Genomic DNA, 23,204 nt, shown 5'->3' with positions numbered 1-23,204 from the left:
GCATCCTCTTGCATACTTGATCAAACTAATCGTAAAGCCCTGTGAAGCATGAGGGGGCTAGCTCATGCTCAGATCAGCCATGTGTTCCTATGTCAGGAAGAGATTGCACTCCATGAGCAGTCAGGGAAAACCAGAAGGTTGGATGAAGGAAGCCATTCATAATTAAGTTTTTGTTAGAAAAGAGATTCAATTTATGTGGGCAGATTTTTGCTGTAGGGCAGTTTGGAATTGTTTTTTATTTTTGTTGCATGGAAAGCAACATCTTGAGATAAAGAGGAGATTTAACTGCAAAAGGAGGAGAAAGTGTGTTGTCAGAAGTATCTCTGTGTCTTCTCTTGTCAGTTTACAAATCTCTAGCCTTCAGAAGGCTGAGATGGAGGCTATAAAACACCTTTGACATCCTTATATTGGAGTGGAGTTTTTGCCTTCTCTGATATTCAGACAGTTCTTACCCTTCAACCTTCCTTTGTGAAAACTCCAAAAGGGAATTTGTTTTCATTCAGTGATTTCACTGAAACTGAAGTTGTAAGCATATTTATTTTCCATATTTCTGGCCTAGAGTTTTCAGTACTGATTCCTTGCTTTCCTGTTGTGCTTTTGTGGTATTAGGCAGCAAGTATCTGTGATTACCTGTGGCTTTGTGAGTGGCTCACCATTGCTTTTGGCTCTATGTTCTGATTTATTTTACTGGGAATTCATTTGGGATTTGGTTCTCTTTCAGTGTTGCTGCTTTGACCAGTAAGAGAAGCTTAGTCCTTATGCCAGAGAGTTCTGCAGAAGAAATCACTGTTTGTCCTGGTAAGTACCCCACTGTGATTTTACTGAATTTCTGATACCTATTTACCTTTTCATGCCTATTAATTTTCCTCTGACTCTTCAAACCTACTCTCTGGAGGTTTGTATGTAATTGATACATGTATGTACATGTCTCAACACTCGTATACATATACACATATAGGTGTTTTTAATGGCCATTGGCTTTTATTCTCAATCTTTTCTCTCCTTAGGGGTAATTTAGTTTTGAAATTAACATGACTTTTTTGTCTTCTTGATTGTTTACAGGCCTCATCAGAGATGGCAGCAAAGCATCAGGAATAGCATTTGCTTAACTGTACATTCAGAGCCTTTTGTTATTTAATTTGTTTAAATTATTTTAAATTAAATTGTTTTAAATTATTTTGTCAGCCAGCCTGGAGTGCGGTGGTGCAATCATAGCTCACTGCAGCCTTGAACTTCGGGGCTTAAGTTCTCCCTCCTTGGCCTCCCAAAGTGCTAGGATTACAGATGTGAGCCACTGTGCCTGGACTTCACAGCCTTTTAGTAGTTAGTTTTTACATTGCCATTTGTTGGGGTCTTACTGCATAGGAGGTTCAGAAATTGAGTTTTGTGCATGTTCTGTCATTATTTTTAATCTTAGACCTAAGATGCTTAACCTCGTTAAGTGCTTTAGTTTGCTTTTTGTTAATTGTAAAAATTAAAAGATAGGTACTTTGTTTTAGGCAGAAGAGATGCTCATTCAAAGTTGCACATGGATAGATTTAGATATACAAAATAAGGTACTTTGTTTTAGGCAGAAGAGATGCTCATTCAAAGTTGCACATGGATAGATTTAGATATACAAAATAAGGTACTTTGTTTTAGGCAGAAGAGATGCTCATTCAAAGTTGCACATGGATAGATTTAGATATACAAAATAATGTAAAATGAACTAAGATACTTACCATCTAAGAAACTCCTGAATCATTGTATAATATGAAGCATTATTTTGTGATATGAACCACTACTTTCTAAGGAATTTGTTTTAGACTATATTTTCCTTTCTGGCTTTTCTGAAAAGATCATTAGTCTCATTCCTGTGAGATTGAGGGACTTCCTACTGATGTTTAACTTTGAACAGCAAGTATACAGATGTTGCCCTAAGTCACATCTGGTTTTCCCTCAGGTCTCGTATAGCCTGTAAGGATTAGAGATAATCATAGTTTTCTTATTTTGGTTTCCTTCAATGTTTTTCCACAGAGACTCAAACTTAGTTTGCATGTAATCTAGGAAAGACCTATAAATATTTTTAAACACCTGGCAGTCTGTCATAAAGGTCTTTATTTATTTTAAAAATTGAACTATGTTGGCTTTTTTCTTTTTTTTTTTTTTGAGACAGAGTTTTTCCCAGGCTGGAATGCAGTGGCGCAGTCATGGCTCGCTGACTGTAACCTTGAACTCCTTGGCTCAAATGATCCTCACTCCTCAGCCTCCCGAGTAGCTAGGACTACAGGCATGTGCCACCACACCTAACTAATTTTAAAAATTATTATTATTATTATTTTTTAGTAGAGACGAGGTCTTGGTGTGTTTCCCAGGCTGACCTTAAACTCCTGAGCTCAAGTAATCCTCCCGCTTTGGCTTCCTAAAGTGCTGGGGATTAGGCATGAACCATCATGCTCAGCCTATGTTGGTTTTTACTGAAAGTGGCTCCTTAATTCATTTGAAATGTGTTTGGATTACTGCCTAACAATACCCACTAAGAGACTACACTACCGAGTGCTCAGATTTTGGCAGGAGCACTCAAGAATACTGTGCTACCTTTGTGAAAAGAAAGCTTTCCCCCTCTGTCTGGGACTACTGACTTCCTAGAAGGAAATCACTCAGTCTGTTTAGGATGATGGCGTGTGACATCACCATGGGATCTTGCAGGAGGAAGCTGCAAATATATTGATCTTGAAAGGCCTAGTTAATGAGAGGGAAAAGCAGGCCCTTCATACTGAGGTTAGATAGCTTTTATGATCATGACTTGCTGTCATTAGCCTGCTAATTAAGTCCAACTGTTTGCTGACATAAACCACTTCTAAATGAGATTGCAAAAGGTATTCATTACATTAATGTTCCTTTTGCTAAGAAAGTATAACTACTTCACCATGAAGCCAAACTCCTGAGTTTCTTTTTAAATATATAATTTAGAAGTTATATATATAAATTATCTGAAAAAATTTGTTCCAAATGGGTGAAACACATATTTAGTGTAGTAGTCTGTTACCTGTTTACTTTTGTTTCATATTTCTGACAGTTCAGGAGTCTAATATTTAAGATTACAATATCTTTTTAGTGTTACTCACTTAGTTGAAGAAGCAGGATTATAGCCTTATGCCTACATTTTGCATGCTTCTAGCATTGCTTATTTCTGAGAAGCTAATGCCCTCTTAGTTGGACATTTCAGCCATTCACAGAAAGCATAATTGAAGACTTTTTATTATTGCAGTAATCTAAGCAGTGAATGGTTCTTACTTTTAAATATGCTGAATATCTTTTTGAAAATACCTTTAGGGAAAGTTGACAGGATTTTGAAGTTTATGTGCTGTAAGCCTTTTTCCAATAAGGTGTGTGTGTGTGTGTGTGTGTGTGTGTGTGTGTGTGTGTGTCCAGTTTTCAAAAAAATTTGTGATGTATTAAAATATAGTTAATTCTAGAAATGTATTTAATCCTTTCTTAATGATTCAGAAGATACATTAGAAACTTGCAGATGCCCTATTTGCCTGACATTGGCCATTTATTGTTTTGTGAAGCAAAGTGCTAATTAGAGGTACAGCAGGTATAGTGTCAGATAACAGAGAACTTACTGGATTTGCATTCTGAAATAAATTTCTGGTTTTAGTTTGGGTTCCTGTAACAAAATGCTCTAGACTGAGTGGGTTATAAGCAACATAAGTTTATTTCTCACAGTTTTGGGGGCTGGAGAGTCCAAGATCAAGGAGTTGGCAGATTCAGTGTCTGGTGAGAGCCAGACAACTTCCCGCTGTGTCCTCACATGGTGGAAAGAGGGTGAGAGAGCTCTCTGGGGTCCCTTATAAAAGGGCACTAATCCCATTCTTTTGAGGGAAGGCCCTATGTTCATGACCTAGTTACCTTCCAAAGGTCACATTTCCTAATATTATCACATTAGGGGTTGGGATTTCAACATACGAAGTTTGGGAGGTACACAAACATTCAGTCTGTAATGTTTCTTTTCTAGATACATTGGTGGTTTTGAAAGATAATTACTGTTTTTTTTGTTGTTGTTATATTAAGTGATATGTGTCTACAGCAGAAGTTGGCAAACTTTTTTTTTTTTTTGTGAGACAGGGTCTCACTCTGTAACTCAGGCTGGAGTGCAGTGGTGTGATCATAGCTCATTACAACCTTGAACTCCTGACCTCAAGTGATCCTCCTGCCTCGTCTTCCCAAAGCATTGGGGTTGCAGGCATGAGTGACTGTGCCCAGCCAAACTTTTTAAAAATAAAAGACTAGATAGGAAATATTTTAGGCCCTGTGGGCCGTATAGTCTGTTGAGACTATTTGGTTCTGCCATTTTAGTGCAAAAACAGCCATAGACAGTACATAGATGAATGAGCATGGCTGTGTTCCAATAAAACCTTACTTAGAGAAATAGGCAGCTGACAGGATTTGGCCCATGAGCTGTATCTAGTTTTCTGGCCCCTGAACTAGACTACAAGGGACCCCGTCTTAGATTTTCATATTACTGATAGCGAGTATAATGCCTGGGACTTGATGTTCAATTATTTGTTGAATTAATAGATGCTGCTTAAAGAATATATTAAAGAAAGGTATATCTTTGTCTAGAATGTATATTCTATTTCTGGTCCCAATTTCTGTTTTTGCTAATCATCTCTTTAACCTCAGCACTAACATTGGCAGGTTCTTGTTTTCTGTCAAATCAGTATACTTTAAAACTAGAATTACAGTGGAAATAAGCCAGTTGATCAGTTGGTCAATGAATAAACAAATTGTGATATATCTATACAATGGAATGCTACTCAGCAGCAAAAAGTATGAACTATTGATATTATGTGACGACATGGGTCCATCTCAGGCACATTATACTAAGTAAAAGAAGCTGGACACAAAAGACATGTGATTCTATTTATATGACAGACAAAATTATAGGAACATAAAGTAAACTGGTCATTATAAAGAGTTCATTGCAGTGACCAAAGAGGTAGGAGATTGACTGCAGAGGGGTACAGAGAACTTTTTGGGGTGTTGGAAATGTTTTATATCTTGATTATCGTAGAGGTTACATGGTATAAATGGTAGTATATAAATGGTATACATTTGTCAAAACATTAAACTGTATACTGAAAATTTATGAATTCTGTTATTTGTAAATTATGCCTCAGTAAAGCTTTAAGAAGAAACAAACTAGATCTATTAATATATTGCCACCACAGTATTGTCATATCCTAAACTTTAGGTGAAAATAGGCATGTTTGTTTTTTTAATTATGAAAACACGAAATGAAAATTAATGGGATTTTAACTTTTTTAAATTACAGAGACACAGCTGAGTTCCTCTGAAACTTTTGACCTTGAAAGAGAAGTCTCTCCAGGTAGCAGAGATATCTTGGATGGAGTCAGAATAATAATGGCAGATAAGGAGGTGAATATTTTCCTCTATATTTTTTCTCAGTGGTTTCTTTCCGTTGGCAGTCCTCTCTCTGATGCAACGTTGACATTGGCTGAAAGGATTTAAGTGGCAGGGGGTTTTAGTTTTGGGGGCCCTTATGTCAGGGAGAGGTTTTTATAGTTAAGATTAGTTCAGCATTGTTTCTAAAAATAACAGTAGTTACCATTTCTTGAGTACTTTTGTATGCATTATTATTTCTATTAGAGATGGGGAAACAGAGGCTTAGGATGTTTAATTTGCTCTAAATCATACTACTAATAATGGTAGAAATATAATTTGAACACGGGTTTGAATCCAAAGTTATAGGGCATTTTTAATTATGTACCAATAAGTAACAGAGACAAACAGTCTTGGAAAAAATTACTATATTTATATTATGATGTATACATAACTTTCAGCCCTAATTTGATCAGAAATGCAAAGTCAAGGTAGCTGTCTGATAAAATAAATCTATTTGCATCATTACCTTTCCTCACTTTACATATCTGGCAGTAACCATAAAGCTGATTGATACAGGTTCATACTTCTGATTAAGATTCTCGGTGTGTATATTTTTCCTTTTCTTTTCTTTTTTTAGGGATGGAGTTTTACTCTGTTGCCCAGGCTGCAGTGGCAGTGGCACGATCTCGGCTCACTGCAACCTCTGCCTTCCTGGTCCAAGTGTTTCTCCTGCCTCAGCCACCCGAGTAGCTGGGATTACAGGTGCACGACACCACGCTCAGCTAATTTTTATATTTTTAGTAGAGACGGGGTTTCACCACGTTGGCCAGGCTGGTATTGAACTCCTGACCTCAAGTGATCTGCCCACCTTAGCCTCCCAAAGTGCTGGGATTACAGGCGTGAGCCACCGCGCCCAGTCCTCAGTGTGTATTTTTAATGTTGAGTCTAACAAAACAGTTTACCTGGAATTCCTTTAAAAATTTTTAAATCTTAAAAATCTGTTGCTGTCACAAGCAACCTGAGAGTTAGCCAAATTCCTCAGTAGAAATAAAGATTTTGGTTACAGTGGTGTATACTTTCTTATCCTGCGCACTTTAAGAAAGGTTCCTTTTTGGCCGGGCGCAGTGGCTCATGCCTGTAATCCGAGCACTTTGGGAGGCTGAGGTGGGCAGATCACTTGAGGTCAGGAGTTCAATACCAGCCTGGCCAACATGGTGAAACCATGTCTCTACTAAAAATACAAAAATTAGCTGGGCGTGGTGGTGCGCATCTGTAGTCTCAGCTATTTGGGAGGCTGAGGCAGGAGAATGGCTTGAACCTGGGAGTCAGAGGTTGCAGTGAGCCGAGATCACGCCACTGCACTCCAGCCTGGCAACAGAGCAAGACTCTGTCTCAAAAAAAAAAAAAAAAAAAAGAAAGATTCCTTTTTATATTCTGGAATTTTGTTTTTTTTTCTCCTCGAGACAAAGTCTTGCTCTTGTCTGCCAGGCTGGAGTGCAGTGGTGCGATCTCGGCTCACTGCAATCTCCACCTCCCGGGGTTTTAGTGATTCTCATGCCTCAGCCTCCCGAGTAACTAGGATTACAGGTGCCCGCCACCATGCCCAGCTAATTTTTGTATTTTAGTAGAGATGGGATTTTACCATGATGGCCAGGCTGGTCTCAAACTTCTGACCTCAGGTGATCCGCTAGGCCTCCCAAAGTGCTGGGATTACAGGCGAGAGCCACCGTGCCCGGCCTGGGATTTTTAAAAAACAGTTTTTACAATAGAAGTTAGATCCTCTCTCTGGTCTCTGTGCTGCAGGTAACTGGGTAAATATTCTGCCTTCATGAATCATGCACACTGCCTGGTTCTCTGGAACCTGATCTGTCACAATTGACCAAGATTCCCTAATGCCAGTGGTGGTAGGAAAGATGATGACACTCCCTGCTGCAGTGACTGACGACAGATCCTGCTCCATAATGTCAAAATGGCCTCTGGATTGTTTTCTCAGGAAGAAACAGAATCTTCTAAATGGGAATGAGGGAATAGAATATTATTACCATAGTCATCCTAACATACAGAAGAAGCCCTTAGTTAAGGCTGATTTCATACCCATCCATGACTGCAGACGAGACTGTTCTTTGTTTGGGTCAAAGAGCATGAACCCTGTTTAGAATTTATGGTGTACATGTCTGTGCTACTATATATCAAATAGATGGAATCATAATAGCCTTTCTCACATTGAATGTCCTCTTTTTGGTGTTGCTGTTTGCTGATATCTGTGGATGTCTCTAAACAGTCTTAGAAGTTTCCATTAAAAGGGTGCAGCACACCAACATGGCACATGTATACATATGTAACAAACCTGCACATTGTGCACATGTACCCTAAAACTTAAAGTATAATAATAATAAAATTTAAAAAAATAAATAAATAAATAAATTTTTTAAAAAGGGGAAAACTGGAGTTTTAACTACTAGACCAAGATTACACGTTAAAAGAATGACTACATAAATAAATATAGTAGGAAAATATTAAAAAAAAAGTTTCCATTAAAAGAAGTTAGATATACTGTAGATTTTAAATCATGTACTAGTTACAAGTCACTTATTAGACAGAATGGAACATTTTATGTGCACAAAGATAGTATAAAGGGTGTGGACTCTTGCCACTGGGATCTGTGTAGGTCATTTGTCCTAAAATTTCTTGTTTACTGGAAGGTGGTATGGTGTAGTACAAGGAGCTCGAGCATTGCAATTAGAAGACATGGCTTTAAATCCCAGCTCCACCATGTTTTGAATGTTGTGCAAATTAATCACTTTATTCATTCACTAGGCAGCTATTTATAGTTTGTATACTTTGTGCCAGTCATTGTTTTAGACTCTTGGGATACAAAGATAAATAAGAAAAACAGTCCCTGCACTCAGAGGGTTCTGGTAAGGGAGGAGACAGACATATAAACAGATAATTATAATTATAATGTGGTCTGACAAAGGTAATGATGGATTCCTAGGGCATTAAGGAAGCACAGAAGAGAAATGCTTTTCTGAATTTCAGTTCTTCATATGTAAAATGGAGGCAGAAATACCTATTTTACTCTGTTGGTTTGCAGGTGAAATTAGATAAAGAATATAAACACGTGGCAGAGATTTGTCACAAGTAGAAGTATCATGTGGAAAGTCATATTATTTTACTGCTTTGTAATATATTGCTGTTTATTAGTTTACTAATGACGGAGAATTGCTCAATAGTATTTGAGGTATTTGGAAGTACCCATGGCATAACTGTATGTAGTCCCTCTTGATTTCTGACAATAGTCAACTTTCTTTGGAAATAGTGTTTCTGAATATCTTGCCTGAGAGTTTCCCTTAGTTGGAGTCTTAGATAAATATCCTATTCTCAGAAGAGCTAATAGAAGTTATTCAGAGTCCTCCAGAGCTAGTTTTAGTCAGTTAAGTTTTTCAGTAAACTATGTTAAGAGTCGTGTGGTGAGAAGGGGAAGATCCAGAACAAGGAGGTTTCTAAGCTACACATAATTGGGTGGGGGAGGGATGGAGAGTTTGGTGATTTGCAGGACATGCTTTTGTTTTCACTGGGTTCATTTCTCTTGAAGTGAGGTGTATTTTTTTTTTTTTTTGAAGTCTGAAGTTAAGGACCAACAACCTTTAAGATGTCGAGATTCAGTATCTAAGTACCTCTTTTGAAAAATAGTTGTATAATTTTTTTTTTTTTTTTTTTGAGACGGAGTCTCACCCTGTTGCCTAGGCTGGAGTGCAGTGGCGCAATCTCGGCTCTGCAAGCTCCACCTCCCGGGTTCACATCATTCTCCTGCCTCAGCCTCCCGAGTAGCTGGGATTACAGGCGCCCACCACCACGCCTGGCTAATTTTTTGTGTTTTTAGTAGAGACGGGGTTTCACCGTGTTAGCCAGGATGGTCTCCATCTCCTGACCTCATGATCCACCCGCCTTGGCCTCCCAAAGTGCTGGGATTACAGGCGTGAGCCACCGTGCCTGGCCGAAAAATAGTTGTATAATATTTTAAAAGAAGTAGAAGGGGAGCGGGGAGGGATAGCATTAGGAGATACACCTAATGTAAATGATGAGTTAATGGGTGCAGCACACCAACATGGCACATGTATACATATGTAACAAACCAGCACGTTGTGCACATGTACCCTAGAACTTAAAATATATATATATATATATAAAAGAAGTAGAAGCAACTCTGCAAAGAAATCCCTGACTGCATGGTCCTAATAAAAGCTGCTTTGCTTGCCTTTTTCCCCCTTGAGGTTCTTCCCTAGTAGTTAATACTTAAATAGACTTTTTAAATGATGCTGGGAAAAAATACCTTATTTTAACATAAAAATGTTCAGAAACCTTCAGGGTTGCCTATGAACAGTGGTTGGAAGTGGGCTTATATTCATAATAAGACAATTGACTACTCCCTCTTGAATACGTTAATAGTTAAAGATACATTCTCTACATTGTATAGAGCTGTGGTAAATACAAAGGAGTATAGTGCTCAATGTGGGCACCAGTGACACATTTGCGTCATGTAACATTTCTGTGCTTAGTGAACTTTAGAAGGCCAAGTAACTGCCCATTCACCACCAACTTTAAGTAATTAAAGACTACTTGCAAATTTTAGGGTATATTGATCCCCTTTACCCCCCTGCCATCCTTCTGCTCAAACGGCTTTGCTATTTGTCTTTTCTTTTTTGAGGCCGGGTCTCCCTCTGTTGCCTAGGCTGGAGTGCAGTGGTAGGATCTCGGCTCACTGAAACCTCTGCCTCTTAGGTTCAAGTGATTATCCTGCCTCAACCACCTAAGTAGCTGGGACTACAGACATGCGCCACCACCCCTGGCTAATTTTTGTATTTTCAGTAGAGACAGGGTTTTGCCACATTAGCCAGGCTGGTCTCAAACTCTTGACCTCAAGTGATCCATTCGGCTTGGCCTCCCAAAGTGCTGGGATTATAAGCGTGAGCCATCGCACCTGGTGATTTTTCTTTTGTTTTCTTTTCTTTCTTTTTTTTTTGGAGGCAGAGTTTTGCTCTGTCACCGAGGCTGGAGTGCAGTGGTGCGATCTCGGCTCACTGTAGCCTCCGCCTCCCAGGTTTAAGCGATTCTCCTGCCTCAGCCTCCTGAATAGCTGGGATTATAGGTGCGTGCCACCACGCCCAGCTAATTTTTGTATTTTCAGTAGAGATGGGGTTTCGCTATGTTGGTCAGGGTGGTTTTGAACTCCTGGCCTCCTGTGATCTGCCTGCCTTTATTGCGGGATCTGGCCAGCAGCCCGCAATGCATCGGGGCTCTCTCTTTGTTCCTAGGCAGATCGGCAGGTTGAGAAATAATAGACACACACAAGATAGTGAAAGCTGGGTCCGGGGTGGGTCACTGCCTTCTGGTCCTGCGGTGCCAACAATGCACTGGATATACCAGCATTTATTATTAAGTTTAGTGAGGGCGGGGGTAGGTTAGTGAGGGATTTAGGGCCATTTGATTATGAGGTGAGATGGTCACATGGGGATGAAGTAATTCTTTAACATAACATTTGTATGTAGAAAGAAGTACAGTACATTTCTATGTAGAAGTATAGTATACAGAGATAAGAATTTACAATATAGTATGTGCCTCAGTAATTTCTAAGAGCCTTAAAACAGAAACACAACCTTTCCATAACCTATGATTAGCAAGATATTAATCAGCAGTAACAATTGCAACAAAAGCTGGTTACAAACAATCCATGGAAACAGGACGTGAAGCTAGACAACTGGTTAGACCAGAAATTCTCAGAAGGGAGTATGCCTTAACCCTAAAGAGGCCTAGCAGAGCCGTGGCAAGATGAGGGCGTTTATAGCCCTATCTTATCCATATGGACAGGCGCCAACCCATGCGTCCGTTTATGGGCTCCCCACAAGGGTCGCATTCCATTCCCAGAGCTATGAACATCTGTTTTTCTGGGATAGGAATCTTGGTGATGTGAAACCTCCCTGACTGCACGTCCATTCATAGGCTCTCTACAGGGGGAAGCACATCACGCGCTGTTGACTCTTTCTAGCAGTCCAGCCTGGCATTGTCTTTACACGATCCTGCGTGCAATTTTGTATTTGCAATAATCAGGAACATTTCATCTTTAATTCCATAGCAATAGTTTCAGGGAGTCTCCTTACATGCCTTGGCCTCCAAAGTGCTGGGATTACAGATGTGAGCCACTGTGCCTGGCCAGCTTTGCAATTTTTAAGCTTTACAACTTTTCGTTTTAAGATTTATGAACAGAGGAACCTGGATTTGTGAGAAGCTTAGTGATTAAATTTGGAAAACATAGCACCTAGAACTTCCAGACCCACTTGACTTTCCCCACTTTGTAGAGAAGAAGAATAAATAGAACCTGATAGTTTCTTAATTCCTTGCAGGATCCGCTTCCAGAAACAAGGTGGAATGGGAAGGAGGCTTTTTATTTCTGCCACAACATGATAGAATGGAATTACTGAAGGTTTTGATGCCAAGTGGGCCTGGGTTTGTTCACTTAGTAACTTTGTGACCAGCAAGTTACTTTGCTTTTCCAAGCCTCAGTTTCCCCTTCTGTAATAGCAGAACTAGTGATACTTCTGTCCAGCGGCTTGTTGGGAGGGATGGATATGGAAAATGACTGGTGGAGCCTGCATAGTGTAAGAACTCAACCACTGTTAGTTCCTTTCTCATCTTTTAGGTTTTACGCCTTTAGAGTATGTCTTTTAATAAAAGGCAGGTGGTGTTGAAAACAGGACATTTTCTGGCAGTTTGACTTGGTATTTAGATGGCCTGTTTTCATCTCTGCTGGATCACACTTATAAGCATTAGGTTTTAGAGATAGCCCCAACCTCTTACCCCAAAAGACCCAGTTGACTCAGAAGTCAAATTTTCTATGCATTGAAGTTTTGGTCGTGTTTTGTTCTTGTATCAGAAGATATTTTATTTGTTTTCCTCGTGTAGTAAGGTGTAATGACAGCCCGGGTGTCCCTTGCTTTAAATGTAAGCAGTAGCTATGCAGGATGTTTTCACATTGATTGGATAGGACATGCTGTCCTTTGAAGCAAGTGTTAGGCAGTAGTGCTGCAGTGCTCACACACACTGTTGAATTAATCACTGCAGAGTTCTTGGCTCTGATCAACCTGTGTGGGTAAAATAAACTGCCTTTAAGAGATACCAGCAACTGTAGGAGAAATGATGACTACAAAACAGAGGAATAAGAGATAGGTTTAAGAGTGGCTTTGGCAGAATTGATTATTTTACCTAATGAATTATTTGGTGCTTCTTAAGTATGTAGATCTTAGTTTCCTCTTTCAATGCAGAAAGTCACAAATAAAACCCAGGTCTTAGGTCTTATGGGTCTAAGTACAGACTTATGTTCTTAACTTAAATCCTAGTTGTGCTGTTTTTGGCTTAGAGCTCTTTTGTTTTCTAACTCCTTATGTCTTAAAGTCACTTACAGTAATAACAGTCCTTTTGTGAAATTGAAAATGTGTCCTTAAGGTGCTGTTGATACGCAAAATGTGAAACCCAGCAGGCACAGCACACTGATGCAGTGAGGATTGTGCCTTACAATGTGGTAGAGATCAGTGCCCTCAGGTTTTTGAGGCAGATTCTAGTCCTTCATTTGAATCTCAACACTCCCACTTACTTGTTGTGTGACTTTGCAAATTGCTTTACTGTTTTACACAAGTACTTTTCTCACGTGTAAAAAAGGAGTGTGCTAATAACTGTAAGATTAAATGAGTAATACATATAGAGTGTTTAATACATAGTTGTCAGTATAAATATACTTACATATAAACGAGTAATATATAAACTTACATATAAACGAGTAATACATGTAGAGTGTTTAATACATAGTTGGCAGTATAAGGCACTGAATAAGTATTGACTCTATCAGTAGTATCTCTCAATCTTTACTCCTGAATTTGATAAGCTGTTGTTGTCTCTTTGAAAGTAAGTGAAATATGGGGTGGAGTCTCTTGCAGTTCGTTGTAGGGAATGATATGAACTAAAGCTGTTATGATTGCTGTTTGTCATGTTCTTCAGGTTGGTAACAAGGAAGATGCTGAGAAGGAAATAGCTATTTCTACCTTCTCATCCAGTAACCACGTATCCTGCCCGCTATGTGACCAACGCTTTCCACCCACAAAGATTGAACGACATGCCATGTACTGCAATGGTCTGATGGAGGAAGATACAGGTAAAGACCCACCAGGACAGCCAAACTCTTACTTTTTTGTGTGGTGGTTTTATAATCCTATACATTACAATGCAGGGAAAAAACATAGCTGTTCTTCAAAGTTAAAGTTGTTATTGGTCTTGGGTTTTTTCTATCTAGTTATTTTTCTAGTACTTTTATGTTCATCATTACTTTTAGCAGGTATTTTGTCTTGTTACACATGCCTCAGGAGAAGGGGAAGGGAAAAGTCTTTCATTTTTTAATGTTTTTGTTTGTTTGTTTGTTCTGTTTGTTTGTTTTTTGAGCCAGAGTCTCTCTCTGTCACCCATGCTGGATTGCAGTGGTGCGGTCTTGGCTTTCTGCAACCTCCGCCTCCCAGGTTCAAACGATTCTCATGCCTTAGCCTCCCAAGTAGCTGGGACTACAGGCTTGCGCCACCATGCCTGGCTAATTTTTTTTGTACTTTTTTTCAGTAGAGACAGGGTTTCGCCATGTTGGCCAGGCTGCTCTCGAACTCATGACCTCAAGTGATCCTCCTGCCTTGGCCTCCCAAAGTGCTGGGATTACAGGTGTGACCCACTGCACCTGGCCCAAGCTTTTTTTTTTTTTTTTTTTTTAAAGACGGAGTCTCGCTCTATTGCCCAGGCTGGAGTGCAGTGGTGCGATCTTGGCTCACTGAAAGCTCCGCCTCCTGGGTTCACACCATTCTCCTGCCTCAGCCTCCCGAGTAGCTGGGACTACAGGTGCCTGCCACCATGCCCAGCTAATTTTTGTATTTTTTTTTTAGTAGAGATGGGGTTTCACCATATTAGCCATGATGGTCTCCATCTCCTGACCTCGTGCTCCACCTGCCTCGGCCTCCCAAAGTGTTGGGATTACAGGTGTAAGCCACCACGCCCAGCCTGCACCTGGCCCATCTTTTAACGTATTAACTTATTCTTTTACATAGGTAGGCTAGAAATCAGTGCAGTGCAGTGGACCTTGCATTTCAACTTATGTATTCAAATATTGAGATTCCTGTGGAACTTGAACTAAGTTCTAGAGTTGCCCATTTTTCATTCAAAATAAACCCCTTGTAGGTTTTTTCCCTCTTTTTGTAGTTTGTTTTAATAGAAATTCTACCTAGAGACAGCAGCTGAAAAATATCACTAATTTACATTCATGTCCTACATATCATATCTCTGCTGAGTTACCGAGGAGCTGTTGGTTTATCTCTTTAAGAGTGTACCAGAGGCTGGGCGCGGTGGTTCATGCCTGTAATCCCTTTGGGAGGCTGAGGCGGGTGGGTCACCTGAGGTCAGGAGTTCGAGACCAGCCTGGTCAACGTGGTGAAACCCTGTCTCTACTAAAAATACAAAAAATTAACCAGGCATGGTGCCAGGCTCCTGTAATCCCAGCTACTCAGGAGGCTGAGTCAGGAGAGTTGCTTGAACCCGGGAGGCAGAGGTTGCAATGAGCCAAGATCGTGCCGTTGCACTCCAGCCTGGGCAACAAGAGTGAAACTTCATCTCAAAAAAAAAAAAAAGTCTGTACCAAAATCCCTAGTTTTCAGACAGCATAAGACATTGATCAAGAAAATCTTGTTAATCACAGCCCTTGAAATACCACCTCTGATTTGGCATGTTTATGATTTTAAACTCTAAATATAGTCATGTCAGCACAGCTCTCTGTGGTCTAACATGCTGAATGTAAACCTAGGTAATTGGAAGTGTTGCAGTGTTCTTCTCAGTGCTACTTGATTCCTGTAACTTAGGTGTATTTAAATGTGACATTGTATAATTGTGAAGTGTTTTTTAAATTAAGATTGCCAGAGAGGCAAGGCACATGTTATTTACTTTTCTTGAAGTAATATACTTTTTAGTTATTAAATAAGGAAGTACATAAACACTTAATTTAATAAATTTGTTGATTTTTCTGATTATAAAGTAGTACATGTTCATAGTAATAATAATGGCTTACATTTATTGAATACTTAAAATTAGGCACTATTTACATAAACAGGACCATGCTATATATAGCTCTCTATATATATTATTCTGCAACTTGTCTTTTTTATTTAGCAGTAAATTTAGCTCTTTCCATGTGCAGATAAATTTTTGACGTAGTTGAGGTCTGACTGTAAAATTTTATATTCTGCTTTTTCTGTTTATAGTGTAAATATTTCTTTTTCTTTTCTTTTTTTTTTTTTTTATTGAGCATTCTTGGGTGTTTCTCACAGAGGGGGATTTGGCAGGGTCATAGGACAATAGTGGAGGGAAGGTCAGCAGATAAACAAGTGAAGAAAGTTCTCTGGTTTTCCTAGGCAGAGGACCCTGCGGCCTTCCGCAGTGTTTGTGTCCCTGGGTACTTGAGATTAGGGAGTGGTGATGACTCTTAACGAGCATGCTGCCTTCAGGCATCTGTTTAACAAAGCACATCTTGCACCGCCCTTAATCCATTTAACCCTGAGTGGACACAGCACATGTTTCAGAGAGCACAGGGTTGGGGGTAAGGTCACAGATCAATAGGATCCCAAGGCCGAATAATTTTTCTTAGTACAGAACAAAATGAAAAGTTTCCCATGTCTACTTCTTTCTTCACAGACACGGCAACCATCCGATTTCTCAATCTTTTCCCCACCTTTCCCCCCTTTCTATTCCACAAAACCGCCATTGTCATCATGGCCCGTTCTCAACGAGCTGCTGGGTACACCTCCCAGACGGGGTGGCAGCCGGGCAGAGGCGCCCCTCACCTCCCGGACGGGGCGGCTGGTTGGGCGGGGGGCTCCTCACTTCTCAGATGGGGCGGTTGCCAGGCGGAGGGTCTCCTCACTTCTCAGACGGGGCGGCCGGGCAGAGGTGCTCCTCACATCCCAGAGGGGGCGGCGGGGCAGAGGCGCTCCCCACATCTCAGACGACGGGCGGCCGGGCAGAGACGTTCCTCACTTCCTAGATGGGATGGCGGCCGGGAAGAGGCGCTCCTCACTTCCTAGATGGGATGGCGGCCGGGCAGAGACGCTCCTCACTTTCCAGACTGGGCAGCCAGGCAGAGGGGCTCCTCACGTCCCAGACGATGGGCGGCCAGGCAGAGACGCTCCTCACTTCCCTGACGGGGTGCCGGCCGGGCAGAGGCTGCAATCTCGGCACTTTGGGAGGCCAAGCCAGGCGGCTGGGAGGTGGAGGTTGTAGCGAGCAGAGATCACGCCACTGCACTCCAGCCTGGGCACCATTGAGCACTGAGTGAACCAGACTCCGTCTGCAATCCCGGCACCTTAGGAGGCCGAGGCTGGCGGATCACTCGCGGTCAGGAGCTGGAGACCAGCCCGGCCAACACAGCGAAACCCCGTCTCCACCAAAAAAACACGAAAACCAGTCAGGTGTGGCGGCGCGCGCCTGCAATGGCAGGCACTCAGCAGGCTGAGGCAGGAGAATCAGGCAGGGAGGCTGCAGTGAGCCGAGATGGCAGCAGTACAGTCCAGCTTTGGCTCGGCATCAGAGGGAGACCGTGGAAAGAGAGGGAGAGGGAGACTGAGAGGGAGAGGGAGAGGGAGAGCTATAGTGTAAATATTTCATGTCACAAAGTTATTTATAAAAATATTTCTAATGCCTACATAATATTTGGTAACCTGGATTGCTGTCATTTACTTAATTATTACATATTTGAAATGCTTCAAGTTACTGTGTTATAATCACACGGTACTGAGCCTCTTAGCCTAAAATTGTCGCTGTATTTTGGGATTATTTCCCAAGGATATGTTCCCATATAGGGTGACAGTAAGGTAGGCTCTGGAGGGCCAGTCAGTTTGAGCTTGAGTCCCACCTCTGTTACTGACTTACTAGTGTGTGACCCTGTGCTAATTTCCAAGCTTCCCTTTATGCATCTGTGAAATAATAATAATTACCTTGTTCAGTTTTTGTGAGGTTAAATGAGGTGTTTTAAGGAAAGTACTTAACACAGTACCTAGCACATAGTAAATACATAAGAACTATTAGCTGTTGTTACCATTCCCAGTAGTGAAATTACTATGTCAGAGATTTTTTTTTAAGGGTCTCTATGCATAGCATTGTAGTCCCTAAAGACAAAGTTGAGGACCTAAATCTGGCTATCAACCACTTTTAGTGGCAGAGCACTGAAGGACTGCAATCTAGATGCAGTTTTAATTTGACAAAGCTCTTTAGTCTGATTGTTTTTTTTTTAGCTGAGCATTCCAGTGACTAAAAGAATTCTGGGGCTGAGCATTTCAAAGGAAAGAGACTATCTTGTCTGTCTTACTAAGCACTTACACAGCTGGTATTGGGTATCTGAGTCAATGACTTATTCAACACAACATCAAGGTCCAGAAATAAATGAGTTTGAGAAACTGAATGCCCCACTGAGCTCTAGGAATAGATGACCTCCTTCAGGTCAGAATGATCAGGTAAGGAGTAGTATAGGATAGCTTCTACTGACATCTCCCTTACTGAATTCCACTAGTTGGTGCTAAAATAGGAAGCTTTGGCATTTATAACTGTCAGATATCGTTTAATTACAAGATAATTGCTGTTAAGCCGGTCTTCCTTACTGGAGTGTGGTGAGAGAACTCAAACTCACATCCCCAAATCCTTGTGGTTGAAATTGATTCAGGCTTGTTCCTGAATTTTCTCAAACCAATTTTCAGACTTATGCCACTAGAACCAGGCCATTTAGGTGGGCAAAGTAGACTGAGTCTTATCATCATCATCATCCATTCAGGGAGGACATTTCAGGTTCTCCTTGTTATGCTGTGTCCAGGATCAGTGACCCCATCTAATGCTGTTCAGTTGGATTTACACTCTGGATATCGCAGACTTTCAGACATGATAGATGTAAATGTGCTTTTTGATACAATAGAAAGTCCCTATATTCTTGGCATCATATGTCTTTATAGCTTTGATGCGAATACCCCAGACCTCAATGTGAAGATGTCTGCTATATCCTGAATGACAGTCACACTTTCTTTTTCATAGGGAAATTTGTTATAAAAACTGTTTAGAAGACAAATTTAGAATATAGTCACGTGTTGCTCAGTGATGGGGATGTGTTCTGAGAAATGTGTCATTAAGTGATTTTGTTGTGCAAACATCATACAGTGAGTATACTTACACAAACCTTGATAGTGTAGTCTACTACACACCTAGGCTATGAGGTATAGCCTGTTGATCTTGGGCTACAAACCTGTACAGTGTGTTACTGTACCGAACACTGTAGTCACTTGTAACACAATGGTATTTGTGTATCTAAACACATATAAACACAGAAAAGGTATAGTAAAAATATGGTATTATAATTTTATGGCACCCCCATCATATAGATGGTCCGTTGTTGGCTGAAATGTCTTTTTGTGGCACATGACTGTGCTACATCCTTCTTTTCAATGCCAATGTGTCTACCTAGAGCCAGAAGTTTGCTTCTTTTCTGTCACCTATTACTTCATATTTACCTTTAATTCATCCAGATATTTTGGAGCTTTTCTTTTTTTTTCTTTTGAGACAGGGTCTCACTCTGTCACCCAGGCTGGATTACAGTGATACAATTACGGCTCATTGCAACCTCTGCCTCCTGGGCTCCAGTGATTCTCCAACCTCAGCCTCATGAGTAGCTGGGAGTATGGGCACACACCACCCCGCCTGGCTAGTTTTTTATATTTTCTTTTGTAGAGAAAGGGTCTCACCATGTTGCCCAGGCTGGTCTTGAACTCCTGGGCTCAAGCAGGCATCCCGCCTTGGCCTCCTAAAGTGTTGGGATTACAGGCGTGAGCCACCTTGCCTGGCATTGCACTTTTTTTTTTTTTTTTAATTGGTGCTAGGCCTTATGAAGCTTACTAAAGAAGTTTTAAGATTTCTCTCTTCAAGGAGCTTGCATTATCAGTGGTGAAATAAGCATTTCCTCAAGAAATTAATTAAAAGATGACACAAGTGAATAATTGTGTACCCAAGTAAATGTCCCTGACAATGGGAGAAAGGAGAGCTGCAGTGAATAAGGATGAATCCCAGAAGGAGTGGGCTTAGCCTTGGCTTTGCAGGCTGGTTAGGTCTGGATAAACCCATAGCAAGGTAGAGGGCCCTTTCCCCTCCTATGGGTTTAGATAAGATAAGAAGCAAGGGAAATGGCCACTAAACAATAGCTTCGTCTTAATCTTCCTAAGAGAGCTCTCTGTTGATTTTTCAGGCCCTATGAGAGGGAGCAGGGTGCCCTCACTGGAACCATTCTACTCTCTGCATGTTCCTCTACTTTCCTGGGAACAGAGCTTGGGGGTATAGGTGGGTTGGGGAAGTAGAGGAATTATGCAGAGCACCTGCTAGTGTACTTGGTGTACAATAGGTACTCAGTACGTTTGATCTCTTTACTTGGTTTCCCCACCAGCTTGCCTGCCCCATCTTCCTTGCCAGAGACAGAAGTTAGTGATTGTGCTGGTTCCTCTTAGCTTTATATGACTGGAGACAGAGGCCAGGCTCCCAACCTGGTTTTTAAATCTTTTGTAAAAGGAAGCCTTTTTTTTTTTTTTTTACTGTGGAAGGAAAGGAGTAATTTTCCCTTTTTTTTTTTTTGAGACAGGGTCTTACTCTGTAGTGCAGGCTGGAGGGCAGTGGTGGAATCATGGCTCACTGCAGCCTCAACCTCCCAGGCTCAAGTGATCCTTCTGCCTCAGCCTCCCAAGTAGCTGGGACCACAGGTGCATGCCATCACGCCTGGCTAATTTTTTATTTTTTGTAGAGATGGAGTCTTTTTATGCTGCTTAGGCTGGTCTTGAACTCCTGGGCTCAAGTGATTCTCCTGCGTTGGCCTCCCAAAGTGCTGGGATTATAGGCCTAGGCCACCATGCCTGGCAAGTTACTTTTCTTGAAGACACATAAGCCAAGCTGGGAGACCATTAGCCCAATGCTTAAGGGGTGGAATAAGAGAGGACTTAACCTCCCAGTATTAAGTATCTAGCTTTTCACTCCTTCCTGTCTTCCCCTGAAGCGGATCCTAGACGTGTTTGGTTTGGCTGTGTAAAAGAAATAGCAATTAGAATCGTTTACATAAAGTGTCTACTATTTATGCCTACTTACCGTGCAGCACAATAACAATTATGCATATCATTAAATATATGTCTGACTAACTTTGCTGTAAGTTTTGATTATAATACTACGCACTGGTTAAGTTGGCTCAGTCTACTCAGTTTTTTGCTCAATGACGTTGTCTATTCAGAACTATGAAAAATTAGAGGGAATGCTTTTGTTTCTTTTTTGAGACGGAGTCTTGCTCTTCCGCCCAGGCTGGAGTGCAGTGGCACGATCTCGGCTCCTGCAAGCTTTGCCTCCCAGGTTCATGCCATTCTCCTGTCTCAGTCTCCCGAGTAGCTGGGACTACAGGCACCTGCTACCACGCTCGGCTAATTTTTTGTATTTTTAGCAGAGATGGGGTTTCACCATGTTAGCCAGGATGGTCTCGATCTCCTGACTCATGATCTGCCCGCCTCGGCCTCCCTAAGTGCTGAGATTACAGGCGTGAGCCACCGCACCTGGCCGAGGGAATGCTCTTTAAAGGTAATGTTTGAGGGGAGAAGATTGACTACATTGATCTAGACTAGAACAAATGCACATTGCCTTTGCATTTACTTTCTGGAAAATGTATCTAAGGCCAATTGTGTTAGACACCTAGGGAGAATAAAAGCACCCATTTACTCATTCAATACATATTTATTGTATACCTACTATATAACAGATACAGTGAGCAGAATATACAATTAACAGAATATAAGTCCCTGTTCTCATGGAGCTTATTTTCTAGTAGTGGGAGGCAGACAAGAAAACAGTAAATATACAATATTTCAAGTGGTGATAAGTACTTTAGAGAAAAAAGTAAAGCAGAGGGAGAGGGGAATAGGGAATACTGAGGTCTCAGGAGGTAGCAATATAAAATAGGTGATCAGGGAAGGTCTCCTTGAGAAGATGACATTTGAACAGGGGCGTAGAGTAAGTGAGGGAATAAACTAAGAAGATTGTGAGGTGGGGAGAGTGCTACAGGTAGAAGGAACAATAAATGCAAAAACCTTGAGGTGTGAACAGGTTGAATGTGGCTGGATTAGAGTAAGTAAGGGAGAAATAAACAGTGAAACCAGAGAGGTAACGGGGGAGGAGTGCAATGGACAGAGCACAGGGTTCTTAGGCCATAATAAGGACTTTGGCTTTTCCTTGAGCAAGGGAGGAACCACTGGAGGGACTTGAGCAAAGAATAATATTTAAGCAAAGGATCACTCCACTCTGGTTGCTACTATGTGGACAGTAGATTATTGGCTTGTGGGACAAGGGTGGAAGCTGGGAAAATAGAGTCAATATTTTGTTTTTGGCACTATGATAAAGTAGAAGAAATGTCAGTTTTAGAACTAGGCAGCTCAGCTGTAATATTTCCTAACTGGCTAATATTTGACAAGTTATCTCTTTCAGGATCAGGTTCCTCATTTGTAAAATTAGTATGAGGATTGCCATGAGAATCACAGACACTTTGTAAAGTACCAGGCATTGTGACTAGCATGTAATAGGTATGCAATAAACGGTGGCTGCTATTATTATTGACTGTGCTTTCCTGTCTGTGTAGTCTTTCTGAGGTCTGTGTTTCTGTGTGATGATGAGACATAAAAGATAAGCCACTAGTTGGGTAGAACTAAGGGAAAGAAGAAAGGCAAGGCATAAGAGTCAAAGGGGTAAGAATAAGTTAGGGAGAAATAGATTATAGGAGAGTTAGGGAAGCTGAAGGCATTAACTATATACACTTTGAGTCTAGATAGAGGGTGTGGCTTAGAGTCAGGATACTGCTAGCAGTGGACTTTCTCTTCAGGGATATCTCCTGGAAAAATAATGGTGGATGGGTGGGTAGGTAGGAGGAGGTAGGAATTCTTATTATAGATATGCCTGAGAGTTAACAGAGAAGGACCAAGGCCTAAAATAGGCTTGACCTGTGTCTAAGCAAAAATGTGTAAGACCTCAGTATCTCTAAGTAAAACTTATTTCTTAAATTAGACAAAGTTGGGACTTGTTCTGTTCTATATATGCCTACCTAAATGTAATTTGTACCTGTCCAGTCTTCTCACTTATATTAATGTGGCCTTTGTGGTACCCAGGATAATTAAGTATATTGCTACATTGCTACTGGTACCTAGCTACTGAGATATTGACAATTGTGAAATAGCCTAGGTTTCATAGAAGTAATACGGATTTTGGGGACAGACTGACCTGTGGGGATATATACAAATCAAATATGGGCCCTGATCTCACTGACATTTCAGTTCAGTTAGGTAGATAAGACATGAACATGCATAACTGTAATGCAAGGTCAGAACTACTAAGGGACATACAAATAAAAGTACTGTAGTGTTTCAGAGGAAATACAATTAGAGATTGAGAGGGAAGGGTATTAATGTAAGAGAACGGTAGGCTAAAATCACATAAATAGAAAAATGTGAAGAGTGTGTAGGAAAGAACAAGCAATTCAGTGTAGTTATAGTGTGGGCATTATGAAAGGAAGTGGTGGGCAGTTGGAGAATGACAAATGTAACTTGAATCATGTGGGTTAACATTTGTATGAATTATGTGGGTCAACATTATGGAACAGCATTTTTTTCAACTCAAAGAATTATTGGTGTGTGTTACTA

General features: G+C 40.9%; 1 protein-coding gene across 11 annotated transcripts in view; it reads left to right on the top strand.

Annotated features, from left to right (window-relative positions):
* Positions 1-23,204, top strand: part of UIMC1 (ubiquitin interaction motif containing 1) — a 120,065-nt gene that overhangs the window by 66,478 nt on the left and 30,383 nt on the right. For all 11 annotated transcript variants that reach the window (XM_019027939.4, XM_031011332.3, XM_031011333.3 and 8 more), the window contains 3 exons: positions 722-798; positions 5,321-5,424; positions 13,441-13,594. In XM_019027939.4, the coding sequence (XP_018883484.4) occupies positions 722-798; positions 5,321-5,424; positions 13,441-13,594 (335 nt within the window). The remainder of the gene's footprint in view (positions 1-721; positions 799-5,320; positions 5,425-13,440; positions 13,595-23,204) is intronic.

This window comes from Gorilla gorilla, chromosome 4 (assembly GCF_029281585.2).
Source record: "Gorilla gorilla gorilla isolate KB3781 chromosome 4, NHGRI_mGorGor1-v2.1_pri, whole genome shotgun sequence".
In the NCBI taxonomy this organism is placed as follows: domain Eukaryota; kingdom Metazoa; phylum Chordata; class Mammalia; order Primates; family Hominidae; genus Gorilla; species Gorilla gorilla.
This window is presented reverse-complemented; position numbering and strand designations above follow the sequence as displayed.